Source organism: Dryas octopetala, chromosome 1 (genome assembly GCF_963921425.1).
Source record: "Dryas octopetala chromosome 1, drDryOcto1.1, whole genome shotgun sequence".
Classification (NCBI taxonomy): domain Eukaryota; kingdom Viridiplantae; phylum Streptophyta; class Magnoliopsida; order Rosales; family Rosaceae; genus Dryas; species Dryas octopetala.
In genome coordinates, this window is record NC_141366.1 from 7,982,223 (window position 1) to 8,001,951 (window position 19,729).

The 19,729-nt window shown below is 37.4% G+C and overlaps 5 protein-coding genes across 14 annotated transcripts; all 5 read right to left on the reverse strand.

Annotated features, from left to right (window-relative positions):
* Positions 1-21: 21 nt before the first annotated feature.
* LOC147297268 (putative germin-like protein 2-1) lies at positions 22-801 on the reverse strand. 3 transcript variants are annotated; one of them, XM_086230199.1, is made up of 2 exons: positions 672-801; positions 22-551 (listed from the first exon to the last, which is right to left on the reverse strand). In XM_086230199.1, exons 1-2 carry the CDS (start codon positions 781-783, stop codon positions 22-24), a joined length of 642 nt encoding a protein of 213 aa, XP_086086325.1. In that variant the 5' UTR covers positions 784-801. The 3 variants fall into 3 exon arrangements, with proteins under 3 accessions (XP_086086325.1, XP_086086324.1, XP_086086323.1); XM_086230198.1 differs by having other exon boundaries at positions 22-554; XM_086230197.1 differs by having other exon boundaries at positions 22-554; positions 669-783.
* Positions 802-4,533: 3,732 nt separating this feature from the next.
* On the reverse strand, positions 4,534-5,835 carry LOC147297269 (putative germin-like protein 2-1). Of its 4 annotated transcripts, XM_086230239.1 has the most exons (3): positions 5,824-5,835; positions 5,194-5,293; positions 4,534-5,069 (listed from the first exon to the last, which is right to left on the reverse strand). In XM_086230239.1, exons 1-3 carry the CDS (start codon positions 5,833-5,835, stop codon positions 4,534-4,536), a joined length of 648 nt encoding a protein of 215 aa, XP_086086365.1. The 4 variants fall into 4 exon arrangements, with proteins under 4 accessions (XP_086086365.1, XP_086086366.1, XP_086086364.1 ...); XM_086230240.1 differs by lacking the exon at positions 5,824-5,835 and having other exon boundaries at positions 4,534-5,066; positions 5,194-5,305; XM_086230238.1 differs by lacking the exon at positions 5,824-5,835 and having other exon boundaries at positions 5,194-5,305.
* A 1,142-nt stretch (positions 5,836-6,977) lies between these two features.
* LOC147297270 (putative germin-like protein 2-1) lies at positions 6,978-7,754 on the reverse strand. 3 transcript variants are annotated; one of them, XM_086233603.1, is made up of 2 exons: positions 7,643-7,754; positions 6,978-7,510 (listed from the first exon to the last, which is right to left on the reverse strand). In XM_086233603.1, the coding sequence occupies exons 1-2, from the start codon at positions 7,752-7,754 to the stop codon at positions 6,978-6,980; spliced, it is 645 nt and encodes a 214-aa protein (XP_086089729.1). The 3 variants fall into 3 exon arrangements, with proteins under 3 accessions (XP_086089729.1, XP_086089721.1, XP_086089715.1); XM_086233595.1 differs by having other exon boundaries at positions 6,978-7,513; XM_086233589.1 differs by having other exon boundaries at positions 7,613-7,754.
* Positions 7,755-10,348: 2,594 nt separating this feature from the next.
* On the reverse strand, positions 10,349-11,192 carry LOC147297271 (putative germin-like protein 2-1). Of its 2 annotated transcripts, none has more exons than XM_086230202.1 (2): positions 11,081-11,192; positions 10,349-10,929 (listed from the first exon to the last, which is right to left on the reverse strand). In XM_086230202.1, the coding sequence occupies exons 1-2, from the start codon at positions 11,190-11,192 to the stop codon at positions 10,397-10,399; spliced, it is 645 nt and encodes a 214-aa protein (XP_086086328.1). In that variant the 3' UTR covers positions 10,349-10,396. The 2 variants fall into 2 exon arrangements, with proteins under 2 accessions (XP_086086328.1, XP_086086327.1); XM_086230201.1 differs by having other exon boundaries at positions 10,349-10,932.
* Positions 11,193-14,971: 3,779 nt separating this feature from the next.
* LOC147297272 (tubulin beta-5 chain) lies at positions 14,972-19,061 on the reverse strand. 2 transcript variants are annotated; one of them, XM_086241441.1, is made up of 3 exons: positions 18,357-18,374; positions 15,835-15,934; positions 14,972-15,711 (listed from the first exon to the last, which is right to left on the reverse strand). In XM_086241441.1, the coding sequence occupies exons 1-3, from the start codon at positions 18,372-18,374 to the stop codon at positions 15,176-15,178; spliced, it is 654 nt and encodes a 217-aa protein (XP_086097567.1). In that variant the 3' UTR covers positions 14,972-15,175. The 2 variants fall into 2 exon arrangements, with proteins under 2 accessions (XP_086097567.1, XP_086097561.1); XM_086241435.1 differs by lacking the exons at positions 14,972-15,711; positions 15,835-15,934; positions 18,357-18,374 and adding exons at positions 16,630-17,641; positions 17,913-18,182; positions 18,546-19,061.
* Positions 19,062-19,729: the final 668 nt, after the last annotated feature.

Genomic DNA, 19,729 nt, shown 5'->3' on the forward strand with positions numbered 1-19,729 from the left:
ATAGAGGTTTCCACTTGGAGTCTAAAACTTTGACTGAAAATTGTAGACCACATTCTTATCCACTTGGAAAGCCTTTGCAAGAACATCAGCAGAGATGTCAGGCTTTGATCCAAACACTGCATTGGCAATGGTAATAGCACCTGGGTTTTGGCTGCTGAGAGCTGCAATGGCAACTGCATTACCAGTTCCAACATTGTGCTGGAAATGCACAAGACCTACTGGGAACACAAACACATCACCCTTGTGAAGCACCTTTGAGATGAGACGGTTTTCGGGGTTGGAGGTGACAATACCCACTTGGAGGCTGCCTTCCAGGACTGTCAAGATTTCGGTAGCACGAGGATGAGTGTGTGGAGGATTGAGACCCCATGGCGCGTAATCAATACGGACAAGGGAGATGCCAAGAGTGTTAAGTCCTGGAATTTGGGCTACATTAGCAGGGGTCACGCGTGAACCAGCTGGGTTTGATGTGTTGCCTGCTAAGTGAAGCCCACTGAAGAAGAAGTCATCGGCTACAACAAGCTTGGGGTCCTTGCACACATGACCATTCACTGCTACAGAAATCATGAGAAAATACACATTGATTAGAAACATATATATAATTACCACTAGCTGATTGACATTATTTTGTTTTGTGAAATACAATCACATATGAATATAAATATAGCTACCTGACCCTTTTGGATCAGCCACACAGAAATCCTGAAGGGAGCTTGGGTCAGATGCCAAGGCAATGGAACAAATTGTGGCAAGGAATGCTAACAATAGAAACTTCGAAGCCATTGGAAATTTTGCTTAAACTATCAGGGCAGTGAACACTGAATAGAGAGATGGGCCAAGTTTAATTTGCTTAAAACTTTATAAGGAAGGATATATAAACTTGAACTGTGGATTGAGACCACCATATGTTGCTGCTTTTATAGAGAGAGGGAGTTGGAATGTGTGTGTGTGTTGTGATGTTGTCCCATGCACTGAAACGGTCTAGTCTTTGTTACCGTGTATGACATATTTGTTCATAAAGGACCTCACTTTATTCTCAATTAGGCTGCCGGCCGGCATTACTGCCTGCATTGAAATATATGGTTCCTTTCTGGAATGATAAGAATAGCTAGCTACAGCCAGGTCAAGATTAATGAAGGGAGGTTATAATATTACTTTTAAATTTATAGTGTTTATTAGGTTCAGGACACTTGCTCAGCTGAACTAGTAATTAAGGGCTAGGAAAATAGGTGTTGAGACCTTTTTGTCTGTTTTTATTCATATTTTTAAATTACTTTCATATATGGAAAAATACAAAGGACAAAATTAATATAATTAAATGATATTTTTCAAAAGAAGTGGCTAAACTCTTGTCTCTTTCTTTGTAAAATATTCATTTGAGAACCAGCTGGCCAAATTCGAAATTACTCATACTAGCTATACCAAAAAAGCTATTTAGTCAAGAAAAATCATTAACAAAATACCAAGGGAAAATGCTGCCATTCAGGTCATGTAAAGAACAAAATGTAATTTGCATGTATTAAAGTATACAGCATGTCTTGATGGACTATTTCTCATGTCTAAGGGAGATGGTCCTTTATTACTAATGCTCATAGGATAAAGGGAAATATGTCTGAGAATGCTATTTGCCCTTTAAGTTTGATCTGGATTCTTTTTTTGGGTGCTACGTACCTAAGCTTCAGTATTCCAATGAAGCTTCTTCTTTGATTGTTAATTATGCAGCGGAATGGGTTAGAGCTAATATTGTTGGGGACCACATCTTTTGGAGCCTTGTTAACTCGAATGATGATAACGTGACATGCATCTCAACCAAATTGTCGGCTCTAATACTATTTATCGAGAGTCCATATCTTTTGACCCCATATTGCACCGATATTGTCTCTAACTTAATTATTTGAAAAGTCATCATAGTATGGAGTTTTATCTCAAAAGGTCTCGGTGCAACTTAACGGAGATATTCTACTCAACATACCCAATGTTGGACAGTCGCTTATTCAATGTGTGACAATTACATTTGATCCACAAAATTCCTAACACAAGCTGCACTACAAGCTATATAAATTGTAATCTTCATACATTAGAATATATATACAGCATTCTTGATGGAGTAAGGGAAGCTCCTTACTAATGCACAGAGGATGAAGAGAAATATGTCTGAGAATGCTATTTGTCCTTTATGCTGCCCCACCAATGAAAATTTACAGCATGACATGATGGAAGAGTGCTAGGATATGGACCTTGCTCAAAGTCCCTAGCCATCTCACCTATTCTGCAGATGTTGGTTCCCAAGGGTGGCTACAAGAGAACTTGACAGTTTGGAGTTGATTGGAATATAATTCTTGCAATTGCCAACTGGTTTCATTGGAATTGGAGATGTAGAGCTATACTTTTATCCTAACTTTCAGTATTCCACTCAAGCTTCTTCGTTCATTGTTCATTATGCAGCTAACCAACAGAATAACAGAATAACAACAGAAGAAAAAATAATACTGGTAGCATACTAACCAACAGAATAACAATCTTCTAACAATCCATTTTAACAAAAGCCACATGTCACTCTACTATATGCTAGAGACTAACTAAATGAAACCAAATGAACTAAAAGAAATATCCAGCTGTATCCAGCACATCAGCTAGATTAATAACACGTGTCCATCATTGTAGTCACATTGTCATATGCTTATCATCCCCCCTCAACCTCAGCAAGGGGACCAAGTCTGAGGTTGCAGCAATGTTGAAGATGAAGAGGACTGTGCAGACCCTTAGTCAAAATATCAGCTGTATTCTCCAATGTAGACACATACTCCAGTTCTAAATCCTTACATTGAACCCTCTCTCGAACATAATGAAAATCAGTGTCCAAGTGCTTGATTCGAGAATGAAACACAGGATTGGATCCCAATGCTATGGCAGATAGATTATCACATCTAATTAAAGGTGGATAAGGAAGAGAAATGTGCAGATCCTTAAGCACATGTCTAAGCCAAGAGACATCTGACACTGTGTTAGCTATAGCTCTATACTCAGCCTCGGTAGAGCTGCGAGCTACAGAACCCTGCTTCTTTGACTGCCAAGACACTGGATTCCCAGCTAAGTATACAATATAACCAGTGGTAGACCTTCTATCATTGATATCCCCACCCCAGTCAGAATCATTATAGGCTGTCAAAGCCATAGAACCAGTATGATAATGGAGACCGTGAGTGAGAGTACCTTGAACATACCTCAAAATTTTCTTGACTGCATCATAATGTATCTCTGTTGGTCTTGCCATAAACTGGCAGACAGTGTTGGTGGCATAGGCAATGTCTGGCCTAGTAAAGGTGAGATACTGTAATGCACCAACTAAACTTCTATAAAGGGTTGGATCAGACAAAGGATCACCCTCATCTTTGGCCAACTGCAAATGAGGTTTACAAGGTGAGTTACATGGTTTGCAATGGACCATACCTGCCTTCACAAGCAAGTCTTTGGCATATTTCTCTTGACATACAAAAATTCCACCATCTGCTTTGTAGCTGATTTGCAATCCTAGAAAATAGGTCAACTTGCCCAAATCTTTCATGTCAAAAGCTAAACTTAGTTCATCAATGACACTTTGAACTTCTATGGAACTTGAACCAGTAATGATAATGTCATCCACATAAAGGAGTAACAAAACCACACCTGCTGAAGATGACTTAACAAACAAACTAGGATCAGACTGTGAGAATTGAAAACCAATAGAAGGCAAGAAGCCTGTGAATTTCTCATTCCAAGCTCGAGGGGCCTGTTTTAAACCATATAGAGACTTTTGGAGAAGACAAACATGATTGGGATAAACTGGATCCTCAAAACCCTGAGGTTGCTTCATATAGACCTCTTCTTTTAATTCCCCATGCAGAAATGCATTTTTGACATCAAGTTGCTTCAACTCCCATTTAAATTGAGCTGCTAGAGCCAAAACAAGCCTCACTGTAGCATGCCTAACTACTGGACTAAAAGTCTCTGCATAATCCAATCCTTGCTCTTGACTAAACCCCTGAGCCACCAATCTAGCTTTGTATCTAGAAATAGTACCATCTGGATTTTTTTTCAGTCTATAAACCCACTTACAACCAACAACATTTCTGTCATTTGGTCTGGGAACAAGTGTCCAGGTACCTTGCACATTTAAGGCATCAATCTCCTCTTGTATTACTGTTTGTACAGATTGCCCAATTCTGTAAGGAAATGTATTGGTACATAGAAACAGTTTCCCAAACTCAAACCACTCATCTCCTACTCAAAATTATTTTTCATGGAATAACACCTCCGACCAGATGTGCTAACAACTTCAATAAACATTATTTCTTGTAGCATTAATAGAATCAAACAAAATAACATATCAACTTGATTACATTAATAAGTAAGCAAAAACAAATTATCATCTTGAAATAATAGAACCAAACAATATAGCAGACAGCATGACTGCACTGATAATTAATTGAACTGTAACAATTTTATAAACACTAGTTTACACACTTCAAATGAATTATAAGTCCAACTTGGAGTCTAGAACTTTGACTGGACATTGTAGATCGTGTTCTTATCCACTTGGAAAGCCTTTGCAAGAATGTCAGCAGAGATGGCAGGCTTTGATCCAAATACAGCATTGGCAATGGTAATAACACCTGGGTTTTGGCTGCTCAGAGCTGCAATGGCAACTGCATTACCATGTCCAACATTGTGCTGGAAATGCACAAGACCCATTGGGAAAACAAACACATCACCCTTCTGAAGCACCTTTGAGATGAGACGGTTTTCGGGGTTGGAGGTGACAATACCCACTTGGAGGCTGCCTTCAAGAACTGTCAAGATTTCGGTAGCACGAAGATGAGTGTGTGGTGGATTGAGACCCCATGGCGCGTAATCAATGCGCACAAGGGAGATACCAAGAGTGTTAAGTCCTGGAATTTGGGCAACATTAACAGGGGTCACGCGTGAACCAGCTGGGTTTGATGTGTTGCCTGCTAAGTGAAGCCCACTGAAGAAAAAGTCATTGGCTTCAACAAGCTTGGGGTCCTTGCACACATGACCATTCACTGCTACTGAACTCATGAGAAAATACACATTAATTAGAAACATATACAAAGACTACTAGGCTCTAGCTGATTGATATTATCTAGTCCTATTTGATCACATATGAATATGAATATGATTCAAGGTATGTACCTGAGCTTTTTGAGTCTGCCACACAGAAATCCTGAAGAGCACTTGGGTCAGATGCCAAGGCAATGGAGCAAGTTATGGCAAGGAATGCTAACAACAGAAGCTTAGAGGCCATTGGAAATTTTCTCTATAATCTAAATTGTCACACTATCAGGGCAGTGAACAGAGAGATGGGCCAAGTTTAATTTGCTTAAACTTTGTACGGGAAGAATAAACTTGAACTGTGGATTGAGACCACCATATGTCACTGTTTTATAGAGAGAGGGGAGGGAGGTGGTATGTGTGTACATGTTTTCCCATGCACTGAAAAGGTCTAGTCTTTGTTAACGTGTATGACAATTTGTTCCCTGAAAGTTTGTAATAACTTGCCTCACTTTTGTTCTGAGGTGCCGGCATTGCTGCCTGCATTAAAATATGTGGTTCCTTTCTGGATTGATAAGAATTGCTAGCTAGCCAGGTCAAAGTTAATGAAGGGAGACAATATCCTCTTACTCATAAATTTATAGTTTTCATTTTGACCTATTCTTAAGATCATATAAGGTTCAGGAGACTTGTTCAGCTGAACAAGTAATTAAGGATTAATAGTACTTCATGTTTAATGGCAAAACAGGGAGACCTTTTTTTTTTATTCACAATTACTTTCATATATGGAAAAAAACAAAGGAGAAAATTATAATAGGTACTGATGGTGCACGCTGCAACGCAGGCCACAGTGTCACACATTAGGAAGAAAAAAATGTAATTAATTTGCATGTATTTTAAGTATTTCTCTTGTCAAGGGAAGCTCCTTACTAATGCATAGAGGGTGAATCCGAGAATGCTAATTGGACTTTATGCTCCTCCGAGTATGAAATGTAGAACTGTTTTTGTCCTAACCTTCAGTATTCAAATGAAACTTCTGCTTTGATTATTAAATATGCAGCTGAATGGATCTTGTTGAGCTAATATGATGCTCCACCTATGAAAATATACAGCAACTCTTCATGGAGTGTCCTAAGAGTGCCAGTATATGGACCTTGCTCAAAGTCCTTAGCCATCTCAACTATTCTGCAGATGTTGGTTTCCAAGGTTGGCTACAAAAGAACCTGAAACCTACTGTATCTAGAAATTTTGGAGTTGATTAATTGGTATATAATTTTTGCAACGACTGCTGGTTTCTTTGGAATTGGAGATGTAGAGCAGTTTTTTATCCCAACTTTCATTATTCCAATAAAGCTTTTTTTTTCATTATTAATCATGCAGTTGAATGAGCTGGAGGTGATCTGTCTGCTGCAAAGAAACATATCAGGAGTTTTTGACTTGGAATGCCCCCTCCTGTTAACTGCTTAAAACTGATAGTGTACTCGGATTAATTCTCTTTCGGTTGAAATTGATTTCTCATTCCTTCTGGTTGTCACTCTTGTGTTACTGTTTGTGCAGATTGCATAATTCTTAAAGGAAACTTACACACCATTCTTTTTTGTGATGGAAAAAATGTAAAAGGCACATATATAGAAACAGGTTCCCAAACCCAAAGGACTACTGTCTCCTATTCAAAATTTCTTTTAATGGAAAGACATCCAGATGTGGTAAAACTTCAGTAAATATTATTTCTTGTAGCAATAGAATCAAACAAAATCGGACATCAACTTGAGTACATTAATAATAAGCAGAAAAAAATTATCTTCTTGAATTAACAGAATCAAACAAAATAGCAGACCAACATGATTGCACTGATAAATGAACAGTAACAAATTTATTCACACTAGTTAACACAATTCAAATGAATTGTAATTCCAACTTGGAGTCTAATACTTTGACTGGAAATTGTGGATTGTGTTCTTATCCACTTGGAAAGCCTTTGCAAGAACATCAGAAGAGATGGCAGGTTTTGATCCAAATACAGTATTGGCAATGGTAATGATACCTGGGTTTTGGCTGCTGAGAGCTGAAATGGCAACTGCATTACCAGTTCCAACATTGTGCTGGAAATGCACAAGACCTACTGGGAACACAAACACATCACCCTTCTGAAGCACTTTTGTGATGAGACGGTTTTCAGGGTTGGAGGTGACAAAACCCACTTGGAGGCTGCCTTCCAGGACTGTGAAGATTTCGGTAGCACGAGGATGAGCGTGTGGTGGATTGAGACCCCATGGCACGTAATCAACGCGAGCAAGGGAGATACCAAGAGTATTAAGTCCTGCAATTCGGTCTACATTAATAAGGGTCACTCTTGAACCAACTGGGTTTGATGTGTTGCCTGCTAAGTGAAGCCCACTGAAGAAGAAGTCATTGGCTTCAACAAGCTTGGGGTCCTTGCACACATGACCATTCACTGCTACTGAAATCATAAGATAAAAAATACATTAGAAACATTTACAATTACCACTAGGCTCTAGCTGATTAATATTATTTCTTTTTGGGAAATACAATCACATACGAATATGAATATGAATATGATTCTGGGTACCTGAGCTTTTTGAGTCTGCCACACAGAAGTCCTGAAGAGAACTTGGGTCAAATGCCAAAGCGATGGAACAAGTTATGGCAAGGAATGCCAACAACAGAAGCTGAGAAGCCATTGGAAATCAGTTATCTCTAGATTATGACACTATCAATTCAATGCAGTAAACAGAGAGATAGATATGGACCAAGTTTGCTTGAACTTTTGTAAACAAGGATAAACTTGAAGGAGTTGTGGATTGAGACCACTACATGTTGCTGCTTTTATAGAGAGAAAGAGAGAGGGAGTGCGCATGTACCACCTTTAGTTGTTGTGTATTGTCCTATAAAATGCATGCTCTGAAAAAGTCTAGTCCTGCATGGCCAAAAAAGAAAAAGTCTAGTCCTGTCTTTAACGGTTTAACCGTGTATGTCAATTTGTTTGCTGAAAGCTTGTCATCATCTGCCTCACCTTTATTTTCAGGACCCGGTATTGAAATAGTACCTTCCTTTCTTTATAAGATGAGAATAGCTAGCCAGGTCAAATTTAAGCGAGGCTATACTACTCACAAATTTAAGGTGGCTTGTATAGCCGTATAATTTTTCGCTTACCAATCAATCTGTCAGTGTAAATTTTTCACTCAAAATCTAAGAATTAAATTGTAATTTTACACCTAAGATATAAAAACTAAAAAAGTCAATATTCACCGTAAAATAATCACCCTGTCGAAAATAAGATTAAAAACTTAAAAGAAAAAATACACAAAACTTGGGAGAGAGAGTGGAACTACTTGAGAGAGAGAGGCTCCCCCTTAGCTTATTTCCCAATTACACAGTGATTGTACTCCTTCTGCTTAGTTTCCATTCAATAAAGTTTACTCAATCCAAAAAAAAAAAAAAAAATACACACAAAAACTTCCCCTAAAACCATCAGATCGACCATGAGATAATCTTATCCTATCAAGTATGGTTAATTATGACCAGTCATGCTTTTGGTCTTTGCAACTTTATATTTAATTAGAATATTGGAGGTTTCTTTTTGTTTTAAGCAATCTCGTTTGAAAGCATCTGGTTTGCTTACTTTGACAATGTCTGGACTAAATGTGGACTCGTTCAATTACTTGATGTAATCTGCAAACAAAAATTAGACACATGCAAATTAATTAGAATATATGGTTTGGTTTCATATCTCTATCCTTAAATATGAGATGTGATTGCCTGTTATTTTGAATATTTAATGATATTTTGGAACCAATTACTTAATTAAGTCATGCAGATAATTAAGCTTGTATACATACTACATCAGACATATCAGAAAGTTCTCTCTAACAAAATACAGGCATCCAAAATCGAATCAAGTATAACGCATGCCTTAATTTCAAAATCTTCCAATTTATGAGCTACAACATTATTGCACCGACGACTATATTCGGGGTTGGATCTGAGGATAGCCGAGTGAGGCAACTGCCTCAAGCCCAAATATTTAGCCCTCCAAATTTTATATACCCCTTATTATAAGTATTTATTATAGAGAAAAAAATCAAGTGAATGTACATGGAGGGTTGAGGAATCCACTTTTATGGTTTGCTTCGGGTCCCTAAAATCTCAGCTCCGACCTCTAACTATATTGACAGCAGCAAACACAAAACATAATAACCCATCAAAATTTGCTGAAAACCCAACACTCTGGTTAATTGTAATCCCTCATACAAGGCTAGCTAATAACAAAACTACAGCTGCTGTGTAGTAACACCAAGAATAGGTTCGGACATGGCATTGGCAGCCAATTAAGCCATTGAAAAATATTTCTCTAAGCATTGCATATTATGATTCAACTCATATGACTATATGAATGCCTGTAATGAAGCTTCAATTTAATCCATGGGATCGAGGTCATGAATCCATCAACATGTCCATGCATACATATTAACCTTCTTTTGTGCCCATATACATATTAATTCAAGGAACCAGCCCTATACTCTTTCCGATGTTCATGTTCTTAATTACGAATTAGTTTGTTTATAAACTAGATCAATAGCTAGCTGCCCAATTGATTGGTAATGAGAATGAACGATGATAGCGAAGTTCACCATATATAGATGGCAAATCTGTCATCATTTGCATGGAAATTCCTGCTTTGAAAATTGATGGACTACCCCTTTCCACAGCCCAACTGATCGGTAAAGACCAAAAAATAAAGGCTTTATTACACTTTATCCACTTGAATTTTGAGCTCAATCTCACTTCACTACCTAAAAATAGAATTGTCTCAATTTACCACATGAATTAAAAATTTGTTGCAATGTACCACCTCTGTCTCATTTTCTCTAAACTTTTGTTAAAAATAAGAATGTTTTGGTCTTTTCAAGTTAGTTTTTTATTGTGTCAAAATAGATAAAGCTTAAAAAAACTATTTTTTTCTAACAATAAGAACTTGAAAAAGACCTAAGTGGGTAAAATGTAAAAAAGCCAAAAATAAAACAATATTATGCGATAATTAAAGAATTCATTGAAAATAGTTTGCCAAACTCAAAGCACTCCAGATTTGGAAGCAACTCCCATAACTATTAATCTTGGAACAATAAAATCAAACAAATAACAGAGATCAGCTTTATTACATTACTATGTGAGCAGAAACAATTAATTATCTCCTTGAAGTAACAGAATCAAACAAAACAGCAGACCAACATGATTGCACTGATAAATGAATATTCCTAACAATTTTCTACACAATTTAGACACACTTCAAATGAATCGCGTCACTCCCTTTTGAACTTGGAGTCTAAAACTTTGACTGGAAATTGTAGATTGTGTTCTTATCCACTTGGAAAGCCTTTGCAAGAACATCAGCAGAGATGGCAGGCTTTGATCCAAATACAGCATTGGCAATGGTAATAACACCTGGGTTTTGGCTGCTGAGAGCTGCAATGGCAACTGCATTACCAGTTCCAACATTGTGCTGGAAATGCACAAGGCCTACTGGGAACACAAACACATCACCCTTCTGAAGCACTTTTGTGATGAGACGGTTTTCAGGGTTGGAGGTGACAATACCCACTTGGAGGCTGCCTTCCAGGACTGTCAAGATTTCGGTAGCACGAGGATGAGTGTGTGGAGGATTGAGACCCCATGGAGCATAATCGATACGCACAAGGGAGATACCAAGAGTGTTAAGTCCTGGAATTTGGGCTACATTAACAGGGGTCACACGTGAACCAGCTGGGTTTGATGTGTTGCCTGCTAAGTGAAGCCCACTGAAGAAGAAGTCATTGGCTTCAACAAGCTTGGGGTCCTTGCACACATGACCATTCACTGCTACTGAAACCATGATGAGCAAAAAACACATTAGAAACATATATAATTACCACTATGCTCTAGCTGATTGATATTATCTATATTTCATTTTGGGAAATGCAATCACATATGATGACGATAGAAATATGAGAATATGATTCAAGGTACGTACCTGAGCTTTTTGAGTCTGCCACACAGAAATCCTGAAGAGAACTTGGGTCAGATGCCAAAGCAATGGAATAAGTTATGGCAAGGAATGCCAACAGTAGAAACTGAGAGGCCATTGGGATTTGGAAATTCTCTCTTAAATCTAGATGGATGGTCACACGTACTATAAATATTTCAAGGTAGCAAACAGACAGATTGGTATATATGGACCAAGTTTTGCTTGAACTCTAGTAAGCAATTAGAATGAACTTGAAGGAGTTGTGGATTGAGACCAGAATATGTTGCTGCTTTTATAGATAGAGAGGGAGCTGTACCGCCTGTACTTGTTGTGTATTGTCCGGCCCATATATATATATATATATATATATATGTGCTGAAAAAGTCCTGAAACCGTGTATGACAACTTTTTATCTGAAAGCTTGGATCATCACTTGCCTCACCTTTATTATCAGGTGCCGGCATTGAAATGGTTCCTTTCTCTATATGACAAGCCAGGTCAAATCTAATGGAGCCTATATAAATTACTCACAAAGTTGAACTACAAGGTTAGCTTGTAAAGTAAATTTTATAAAACTTTTAGCACTTTTGTTCATGCTCTTCTTGTTATCAACCCTTTTGAAAAAAAAAAATTGAAAACTTAAAACAGAAACACACACATACAAAACTTCCCTTGTGGACTAGTTCAATTTGATATGCTCTGGGCACAAAAGCTTGACACTTTCAAAAATGTTAAAACTTCTCTATCCCCAACTATTTTGAATATTTTGTGATATTTTGGAGCCATCTACTTCAATTTCTAAACATTTATTCTAAATTTTTACGTTTTTATATGAAATCATGGTAAGATACTAAGATCTCAAGGCCAACCGAACAAAGAAAATAACAAAAGTAGCTCGGGGAGGCTAAATATATAGATGGCTCTAGTCCTACCAAATACCACAAATTAAGGTCATCAAGTAAAGCAGAAACATTACTAAGGGGTAGCTCAAACATAGTACTGCCAAGATAAATGTTACGGATAAGCTTGTATCAGACAAAAAGTCATTATTCATTAAGCTAGGCGCGCAGACCATCCTCTAACCAAATAGAGGCTTCCAAAAAGTCTAAACTCTAAAGCATTGCTTAATTTTGTAAGTTATGATAAGCGACAGCATTAAATGGTGCACTGAGGAATACTGTCTTGACAGCAAACGGAACAAAATAACCCATCAAAAGTCCCTGCGGCCTGCCCATCCTGCACAAGATTGCTCTCAACTGCCAAGGAAAGAGTAATTAATGTTATTTGGATCATCTTGTTCACCACCTTTTTAATAGAAATGGGACCCGCTTAAATAGCCATGTGGGTGGCACCTCAATTTCATGTGTATCCTTTATTTAGAAATCAGGGTATATATGATTCAACTCATATGAGTGCCTTTGATAAAGCTTCAATTCAATCCCAATTTCCCATGAGATTGATGGTGAATCCATGGACATGTCCATGCGTATTAGCCTTCTTTTGACATATTAATTCATGGAACCAACCCGTCCAGCCCTACTATTTCCGAAATTCATATTTTAGCTATGATATGAAGCGCATATATATATGGATACAACTACAAGTTATCCTTTGTAATGAAAGACAATTCCGAATATGCTTTTTTAGTTTGTTTAAGGCCTTCAATGACGCTTTTGGTCCTTATACTTTCAAGAAATTTTCACTTTAGTCTTGTTCTTTTAATTTTTGACAATTTTAGTTCTATACTTTTAATATCATAGCAATTAAGTTCAAATCGTTAATTTCGTTTAAATTGATGATAGAAAATTCGACGTGCATTGCACATGAGTGATATTTCAGACATCTTACCCCACTTGGAGGCCTATATGCGCCCATAACTGCCCTATACACAATTAATAAGAAAAAATAAGAAATTTCAATATCAAACTAAATATGTTAAATGATAAGTAGGGACTTAAATAGGCATCTAGATGGACTAAAAGATTCAAAATGTCACTCATGTGTGAAGCATGTTCTTCCACTTTGGATTTTCAGTCGATAATTTAAATAATATTAACTATTTAGACTTAATTGCTATCACACAAAAAATACATGACCAAAATTACTAAAAATTAAAATACAAGACCAAAATGAAATTTTCGTAAAAATACAGGGACCAAAATTGACATCTGACCTTTAAATGGTTAGTTAGGGAGGGGCAAATATAAAAGTAGTGGTGTGCAAAATACCGAAAAATCAAGTTTCGAACCTAACCAAACCGACCAGATTGGTTTGGTCTGGTTTTTTGTTGTTGTTTTTTTTCGTTTTCAAATAAAAAACCAAACCAAACCAATGATGAGCGGTTTGGTTTTGGTTTTCAATATTGAAATTTTCTGTTTTAACCAAACCACCACTTATAATATATATTCATTTTTATATATTAATTGGTTTATATATGATTTTAATACTTATTATAGAGTAAACCAAATTTCCTATTATAGTTTGTATATGTTTATTATAGTTTATTTAGTATATAGTTTATACCTATTATAATTTTTATATATTTGTATGTGTTTGTACAAGAATGCTCTAAAACTAACTTGTTAGTAAGTTAATACAAAACTAACTACCATGTTGGGCCCACTGCATGATGTAATTTTAAAATTCGAACCGTATATTTTTTAGGCCCTACTTCAAAGATCATCCATATAAAAAATCTTCAAAATCGGAAGTCATTTAGTCATTTGACTATAATAACAACTATTTTTATGCTTTTATCGAAAATACTGATTGTCTATTTATTTGATCTCAATTAGATGACTACATGATTTTCGATTTAGTTGATTTTTTGCAATGATGATCTTTGAAGTAGGGCCTAAATAATTGATGGTTCGGATTATGAGATTAGTGATGTGCTGGGCCCAAAAGCATGATTAGCTTCATATTAACTTGCTAACTGGTTAGTTTTAGAGCACTCCTCATGTTTGTATATGTTTATTATAGTTTATAGTAAAGTTTAAAGGTTTATAGTATATGTTTATATAGGCTCCTTCTGTTGAGGTATACCTCAACTTATTTATGTTGAGGTATGACCTTGTTGGGGTCCACACAAGTCGTTTTGTGGCGATCCGAACCGTTCGCAAGGATCATCTTCATTGATAGATCATCCTTGCAAAAAATTAGTTAAATCGGAAATCAATTGCCTATCTAACTTTGATAAAACAAATGGACGGTTTTATCAAAAATATTTGGTTCGTCCATTTATTTGATCAAAGTTAAATAGGCAAATGATTTCCGATTTGGCTAATTTTTTGCAAGGATGATCTATCTACGGAGATGTAAAAATTGAACGGTTCGGATCGACACAAAACGACTCGTGTGGGCCCCAACAGGGTATACCTCAACATAAATAAGTTGAGGTATACCTCAACAGAAGGAGCCTGTATGTTTATATATGTTTGTATATGTTTATAGTATAGTTTATACTTTATAGGATTAGTCTATAATTTATAGTTTGTATATACTATACCATAAGGGTATATATATACTAAAACAATTATAATTAAAGGTATATTGTTTAGGGCATAGAGTATAATAGTATAAGTAATTAGTATAGAGTATACTAGTATATGATATATGAGATAAGGTATAAGGTATAGGGTATGGCGTTTAGGGTATATCAGTTGTTATCTAGTTTTCGGATAACCGAACTAACCGAACCGATATTCTCGGTTAATCAAACCAGTCGGCTTGGGCTAGGCTTGGTTTGGTTTAGTTACGGTTATGCCCTTGTGGTTTAGTTTTTTGAACCATGCACACCCCTATATAAAAGCACTGAAGCATATAGAAACAGTTCCCCAAACTCAAAGCACTCCAGATTTGAACTTCCATAGTTACTATTTCTTGGAACAATAGAATCAAACAAAATAACAGAGGTCAACTTGATTACATTACTATGTGAGCAGAAACAAATTATCTCCCTGAAGGAACAGAATCAAGCCAAATAGCAGACCAACATGATTGCACTGATAAATGAATCCTAACAATTTTCTAAACACTACTTTACACACATCAAATCAAATGAATTGTAAGTCCCTTTAATTAGAGGCTCCAACATGGAGTCTAGAACTTTGACTGGAAATTGTGGATCGTGTTCTTATCCACTTGGAAAGCCTTTGCAAGAACATCAGCAGAGATGGCAGGCTTTGATCCAAATACAGCATTGGCAATGGTAATAACACCTGGGTTTTGGCTGCTGAGAGCTGCAATGGCAACTGCATTACCATGTCCAACATTGTGCTGGAAATGCACAAGACCTACTGGGAACACAAACACATCACCCTTCTGAAGCACTTTTGTGATGAGACGGTTTTCAGGGTTGGAGGTGACAAAACCCACTTGGAGGCTGCCTTCCAGGACTGTGAAGATTTCGGTAGCACGAGGATGAGCGTGTGGTGGATTGAGACCCCATGGCACGTAATCAACGCGAGCAAGGGAGATACCAAGAGTATTAAGTCCTGCAATTCGGTCTACATTAATAAGGGTCACTCTTGAACCAACTGGGTTTGATGTGTTGCCTGCTAAGTGAAGCCCACTGAAGAAGAAGTCATTGGCTTCAACAAGCTTGGGGTCCTTGCACACATGACCATTCACTGCTACTGAAATCATAAGATAAAAAATACATTAGAAACATTTACAATTACCACTAGGCTCTAGCTGATTAATATTATTTCTTTTTGGGAAATACAATCACATATGAATATGAATATGATTCTGGATACCTGAGCTTTTTGTGTCTGCAACGCAGAAATCCTGAAGAGAACTTGGGTCAGATGCCAAAGCAATGGCACAAGTTATGGCAAGGAGTGCTAGCAATAGAAACTGAGAGGCCATTGGAGATTAGTTCTCTCTAGATTGTCAGTCACACTATCAAGGCACTAAACACTAAACAGAGAGATGGAGTAAGTTAATTTGCTTAAACTTTGTAAGGAGTAAGGAATGATAAACTTGACTTGTGAATAAAGACCACTATATGTCGTTGCTTTTATAGAGGGAGCTCGTACCTGTACTGTACATGTTGTCTTATGCACTGAAAAAGTCTGTCTTGTAACCGTGTATGACAATTTGTTCACTGAAAGCTTGTCGTCTATTTCCTCACCTTATTTCCAGACGCCGGCAATTGAAATGATTCCTTTCTGTATATGAATCATGATAAGAAATTGAGAATAGCCAGGTCAAAGACTCAAAGTAAATGGAGGCTATAAATTTATAGCGGCTATTTGGCCTATTCTTGAGATTAGGCTCAGGAGATTTGTTCAGCTTGACTTGATAATTACCCACTACTTCATTTTAATTGGAAAAATTAAGTCTTGAGACCTTTCTTCTTATTTACAATTTTCCTTCATACTTTTAAAATCTGTAGATTTAACTAATTCATAAAAGGGCAAAAGAAAATGATGGGTTTCAGGCAGCTTTGGTTCAGGTTTAGGGATTAAAATTTAAAGAGAGAACTCTTAGGCACCTTTCTTTATTTGTACTGAAATTTTAGGCAACTTTGGTTAATGGTCCGCATAACATGCAATCAAACGTAAGAGTGACTTCATCAAAACAATTGTTGTGTACAAAGTTGTGCAAGGATCACTATTACAATAACCATATGGTACAAGACACAAAAATCCATCACTGAAAAAAAATGAGCTTCACATAATATGCCCTACTCGGTACTACAGATGGACATCCAAATAAAAAACAAAAGGGTTGTCACCCAAACCCATCTCTTATGCAAGGATCCCCACAATCCATACACCATGTCAAATCTAAATTGACTGTGCAACAACATACAATCACTCATTCAAAGTAAGCCAACAACATACCACTTATACACAAACTGAAAATCTACAAAGACACATCAAGCACCAACCTCCTCTTCCTCCTCCTCCTCCTCCTCCTCATACTCCTCTTCTGCAGTTGCATCCTGGTATTGCTGGTACTCAGCCACCAGATCATTCATGTTACTCTCAGCCTCGGTAAACTCCATCTCATCCATTCCCTCGCCAGTGTACCAATGCAAGAAAGCCTTGCGCCTAAACATAGCCGTGAACTGCTCGCTAACCCTCCTAAACATTTCCTGAATAGAAGTTGAATTCCCAATAAAAGTGGAAGCCAACTTGAGACCCTTGGGCGGGATGTCACACACACTGGACTTAACATTATTGGGAATCCACTCAACAAAGTATGAAGAGTTCTTGTTCTGGACGTTAATCATTTGTTCATCAACTTCTTTGGTGCTCATCTTACCACGGAATATGGCAGAAGCAGTAAGGTAACGACCATGGCGTGGGTCAGCAGCGCACATCATGTTTTTGGCATCCCACATCTGCTGCGTCAACTCGGGCACAGTCAGGGCACGGTACTGCTGTGATCCTCTTGAAGTTAGGGGTGCAAACCCAACCATAAAGAAGTGCAGACGTGGGAAAGGGATAAGGTTAACTGCAAGCTTCCGAAGGTCAGAGTTCAGCTGTCCAGGGAACCGAAGACAACATGTGACACCACTCATGGTGGCAGAGATGAGGTGGTTAAGGTCACCAACTGCAAACAGGCATAAAATTATGTCACAAGGATCACATAATAAGAAACAAACCATTTACTTGCATACTCTAATAATTAACTACACCAGTAAAGAAGACATGGTAAACCATTTTCAACACCCATCCATGGTTACAACACCTACTGCGAAATTATATCATTTCTTTATAAGATACCAATCTCTAAGGTAAACTAATTTATCATATTCTGTACTCAAAAAAATTAAAACACCATCTAATAACTCTAACTACTATAGATTAAGATCCAGCCTTACAAGTAGGGGTTGCGAGCTTCAGAGTACGGAAGCAGATATCATACAGAGCCTCGTTGTCCAAAGCCATACATTCATCAGCATTTTCAACAAGCTGATGTACGGAAAGGGTGGCATTGTACGGCTCAACAACTGTGTCAGACACCTTCGGAGAAGGGAAGACGGAAAATGTCAACATCATCCGATCTGGGTACTCCTCCCTGATCTTGGAAATAAGAAGAGTTCCCATGCCAGAGCCAGTGCCACCACCCAAAGAATGACAAACTTGGAATCCTATACGGAACAAATAGCAAGATTAAAAAGTTGAATTATAGCATCAATCAGCCATTCAAATCCTAATCCCAAAAGCAACACAATTTGATCAGAATAATTAATCATTTTAATTGCAGCGGTCCATAGCTCATGGTCATTTTATATATAACAAAGAGCAAAAATGAAAACCAAAACACTCTCACTCACTAACATACGAAAATCTATAAAGGGTTCACCACCACATCATATTCAAACACGTTCACAAAATAAAAACTAAAAATTAAACAAACCCAAATAAGATTGAAAACAAAAGCACGAGCCAAATCCCAAAAACGAAACAAACCCACAAAGCATTTTCATTCCAAAGTTTTGTTTTGTCCATACCCTGTAAGCAATCGCAGTTCTCGGCCTCTTTGCGCACCACATCGAGTACAGAGTCAATGAGCTCTGCACCCTCCGTGTAGTGTCCCTTAGCCCAGTTGTTTCCAGCCCCAGACTGCCCGAAAACAAAGTTATCGGGCCTGAATAACTGCCCAAACGGGCCCGATCGGACCGAGTCCATGGTCCCGGGCTCCAGATCCATCAGAACGGCGCGTGGGACGTACCTTCCGCCACTGGCCTCGTTGTAGTAGACATTGATGCGCTCGAGCTGGAGATCGGAGTCCCCACTGTACTTTCCTGTGCTGTCTATGCCGTGCTCGTCGCAGATCACTTCCCAGAACTTGGCCCCGATCTGGTTCCCGCATTGGCCGCCCTGAATGTGAAGGATTTCTCTCATTTTCGTGCGTTTGAGTCCTGTTTGGTTACCGGGAAAATTTGGAGGGAAAAAAGATAGACGGGTTTTGCCGCGTATGGGTGAGAGAGGAAGGGGTTGTTGGGAATTGGGGGTTTGAGGTGAGAGAGTGTTTTGCGGGGGTTTTAAAAGGGTGGGGTGATCCGTAAACACCTAAGACCCAACCCAAGATGTGCCTGGTGCGTTCTGGCCCTGGGTTGTGGGAAATTAGGATATTTTTGTTTTCTTTTTCGTTTTTATTTTTTATGGTTTATGGGATGGGATATTTTATTTATTTTTATTTTTATCTGTTATTCAATGCGATTTTTTAGAATTATTACAGTGCCCACCAGTTTTGCCTTCTGTTTCAACCAAAGCAAAAATGCACATAAGCTGTGTAAAATTATAGACAAAAATGTTTTAGAACTAACCAGTTAGTAAAATAATACGGTGTTAACTACTTTTTTGAGCTCATTACATATAATTATATTTTAGATCTCTATTCAAATATTAATTTTATAAAAAATTAATCAAATTATAAATCATTTAGTCATTTGATTACAATCATTTTATGTTTTAGTAAAAAATTTGTATTCGTCTATTTACATGAACACAATTAGTTTGCTAATAGTTAATTAAACGATTTCTAATTTTATTGATTTTTTGTAAGGATGATTTTTGAATGAGAATTTAAAAAATAAATAATTTGAATCATGAGATTACATTGTGTAGTGGGTTAAAAGAAAGGTGTTAAATTTCGAAGTTTTCAGCGAAATTTCGCCGAAAATTTCGATTT

Bases quoted from the DNA above. Each gene is read 5' to 3' on its own strand.
- LOC147297268 (XM_086230197.1), bottom strand. From the start codon at position 783: ATGGCTTCGAAGTTTCTATTGTTAGCATTCCTTGCCACAATTTGTTCC. The intron at 555-668 runs GCTATATTTATA...TGATTTCTGTAG, and splicing joins TGATCCAAAAGGGTCAGGTA to CAGTGAATGGTCATGTGTGC.
- LOC147297269 (XM_086230237.1), bottom strand. From the start codon at position 5,305: ATGGCCTCTAAGCTTCTGTTGTTAGCATTCCTTGCCATAACTTGCTCC. The intron at 5,069-5,189 runs ATACCTTGAATC...CATGAGTTCAGT, and splicing joins GACTCAAAAAGCTCAGGTAC to AGCAGTGAATGGTCATGTGT.
- LOC147297270 (XM_086233589.1), bottom strand. From the start codon at position 7,754: ATGGCTTCTCAGCTTCTGTTGTTGGCATTCCTTGCCATAACTTGTTCC. The intron at 7,511-7,612 runs GTATGTGATTGT...TGATTTCAGTAG, and splicing joins TCATATTCATATTCATATTC to CAGTGAATGGTCATGTGTGC.
- LOC147297271 (XM_086230201.1), bottom strand. From the start codon at position 11,192: ATGGCCTCTCAGTTTCTACTGTTGGCATTCCTTGCCATAACTTATTCC. The intron at 10,933-11,080 runs GTACGTACCTTG...TCATGGTTTCAG, and splicing joins GGCAGACTCAAAAAGCTCAG to TAGCAGTGAATGGTCATGTG.
- LOC147297272 (XM_086241435.1), bottom strand. From the start codon at position 18,939: ATGAGAGAAATCCTTCACATTCAGGGCGGCCAATGCGGGAACCAGATC. The intron at 18,183-18,545 runs GTATGGACAAAA...TGTTCCGTATAG, and splicing joins GAACTGCGATTGCTTACAGG to GATTCCAAGTTTGTCATTCT. The intron at 17,642-17,912 runs GTAAGGCTGGAT...GCCTGTTTGCAG, and splicing joins GAAGCTCGCAACCCCTACTT to TTGGTGACCTTAACCACCTC.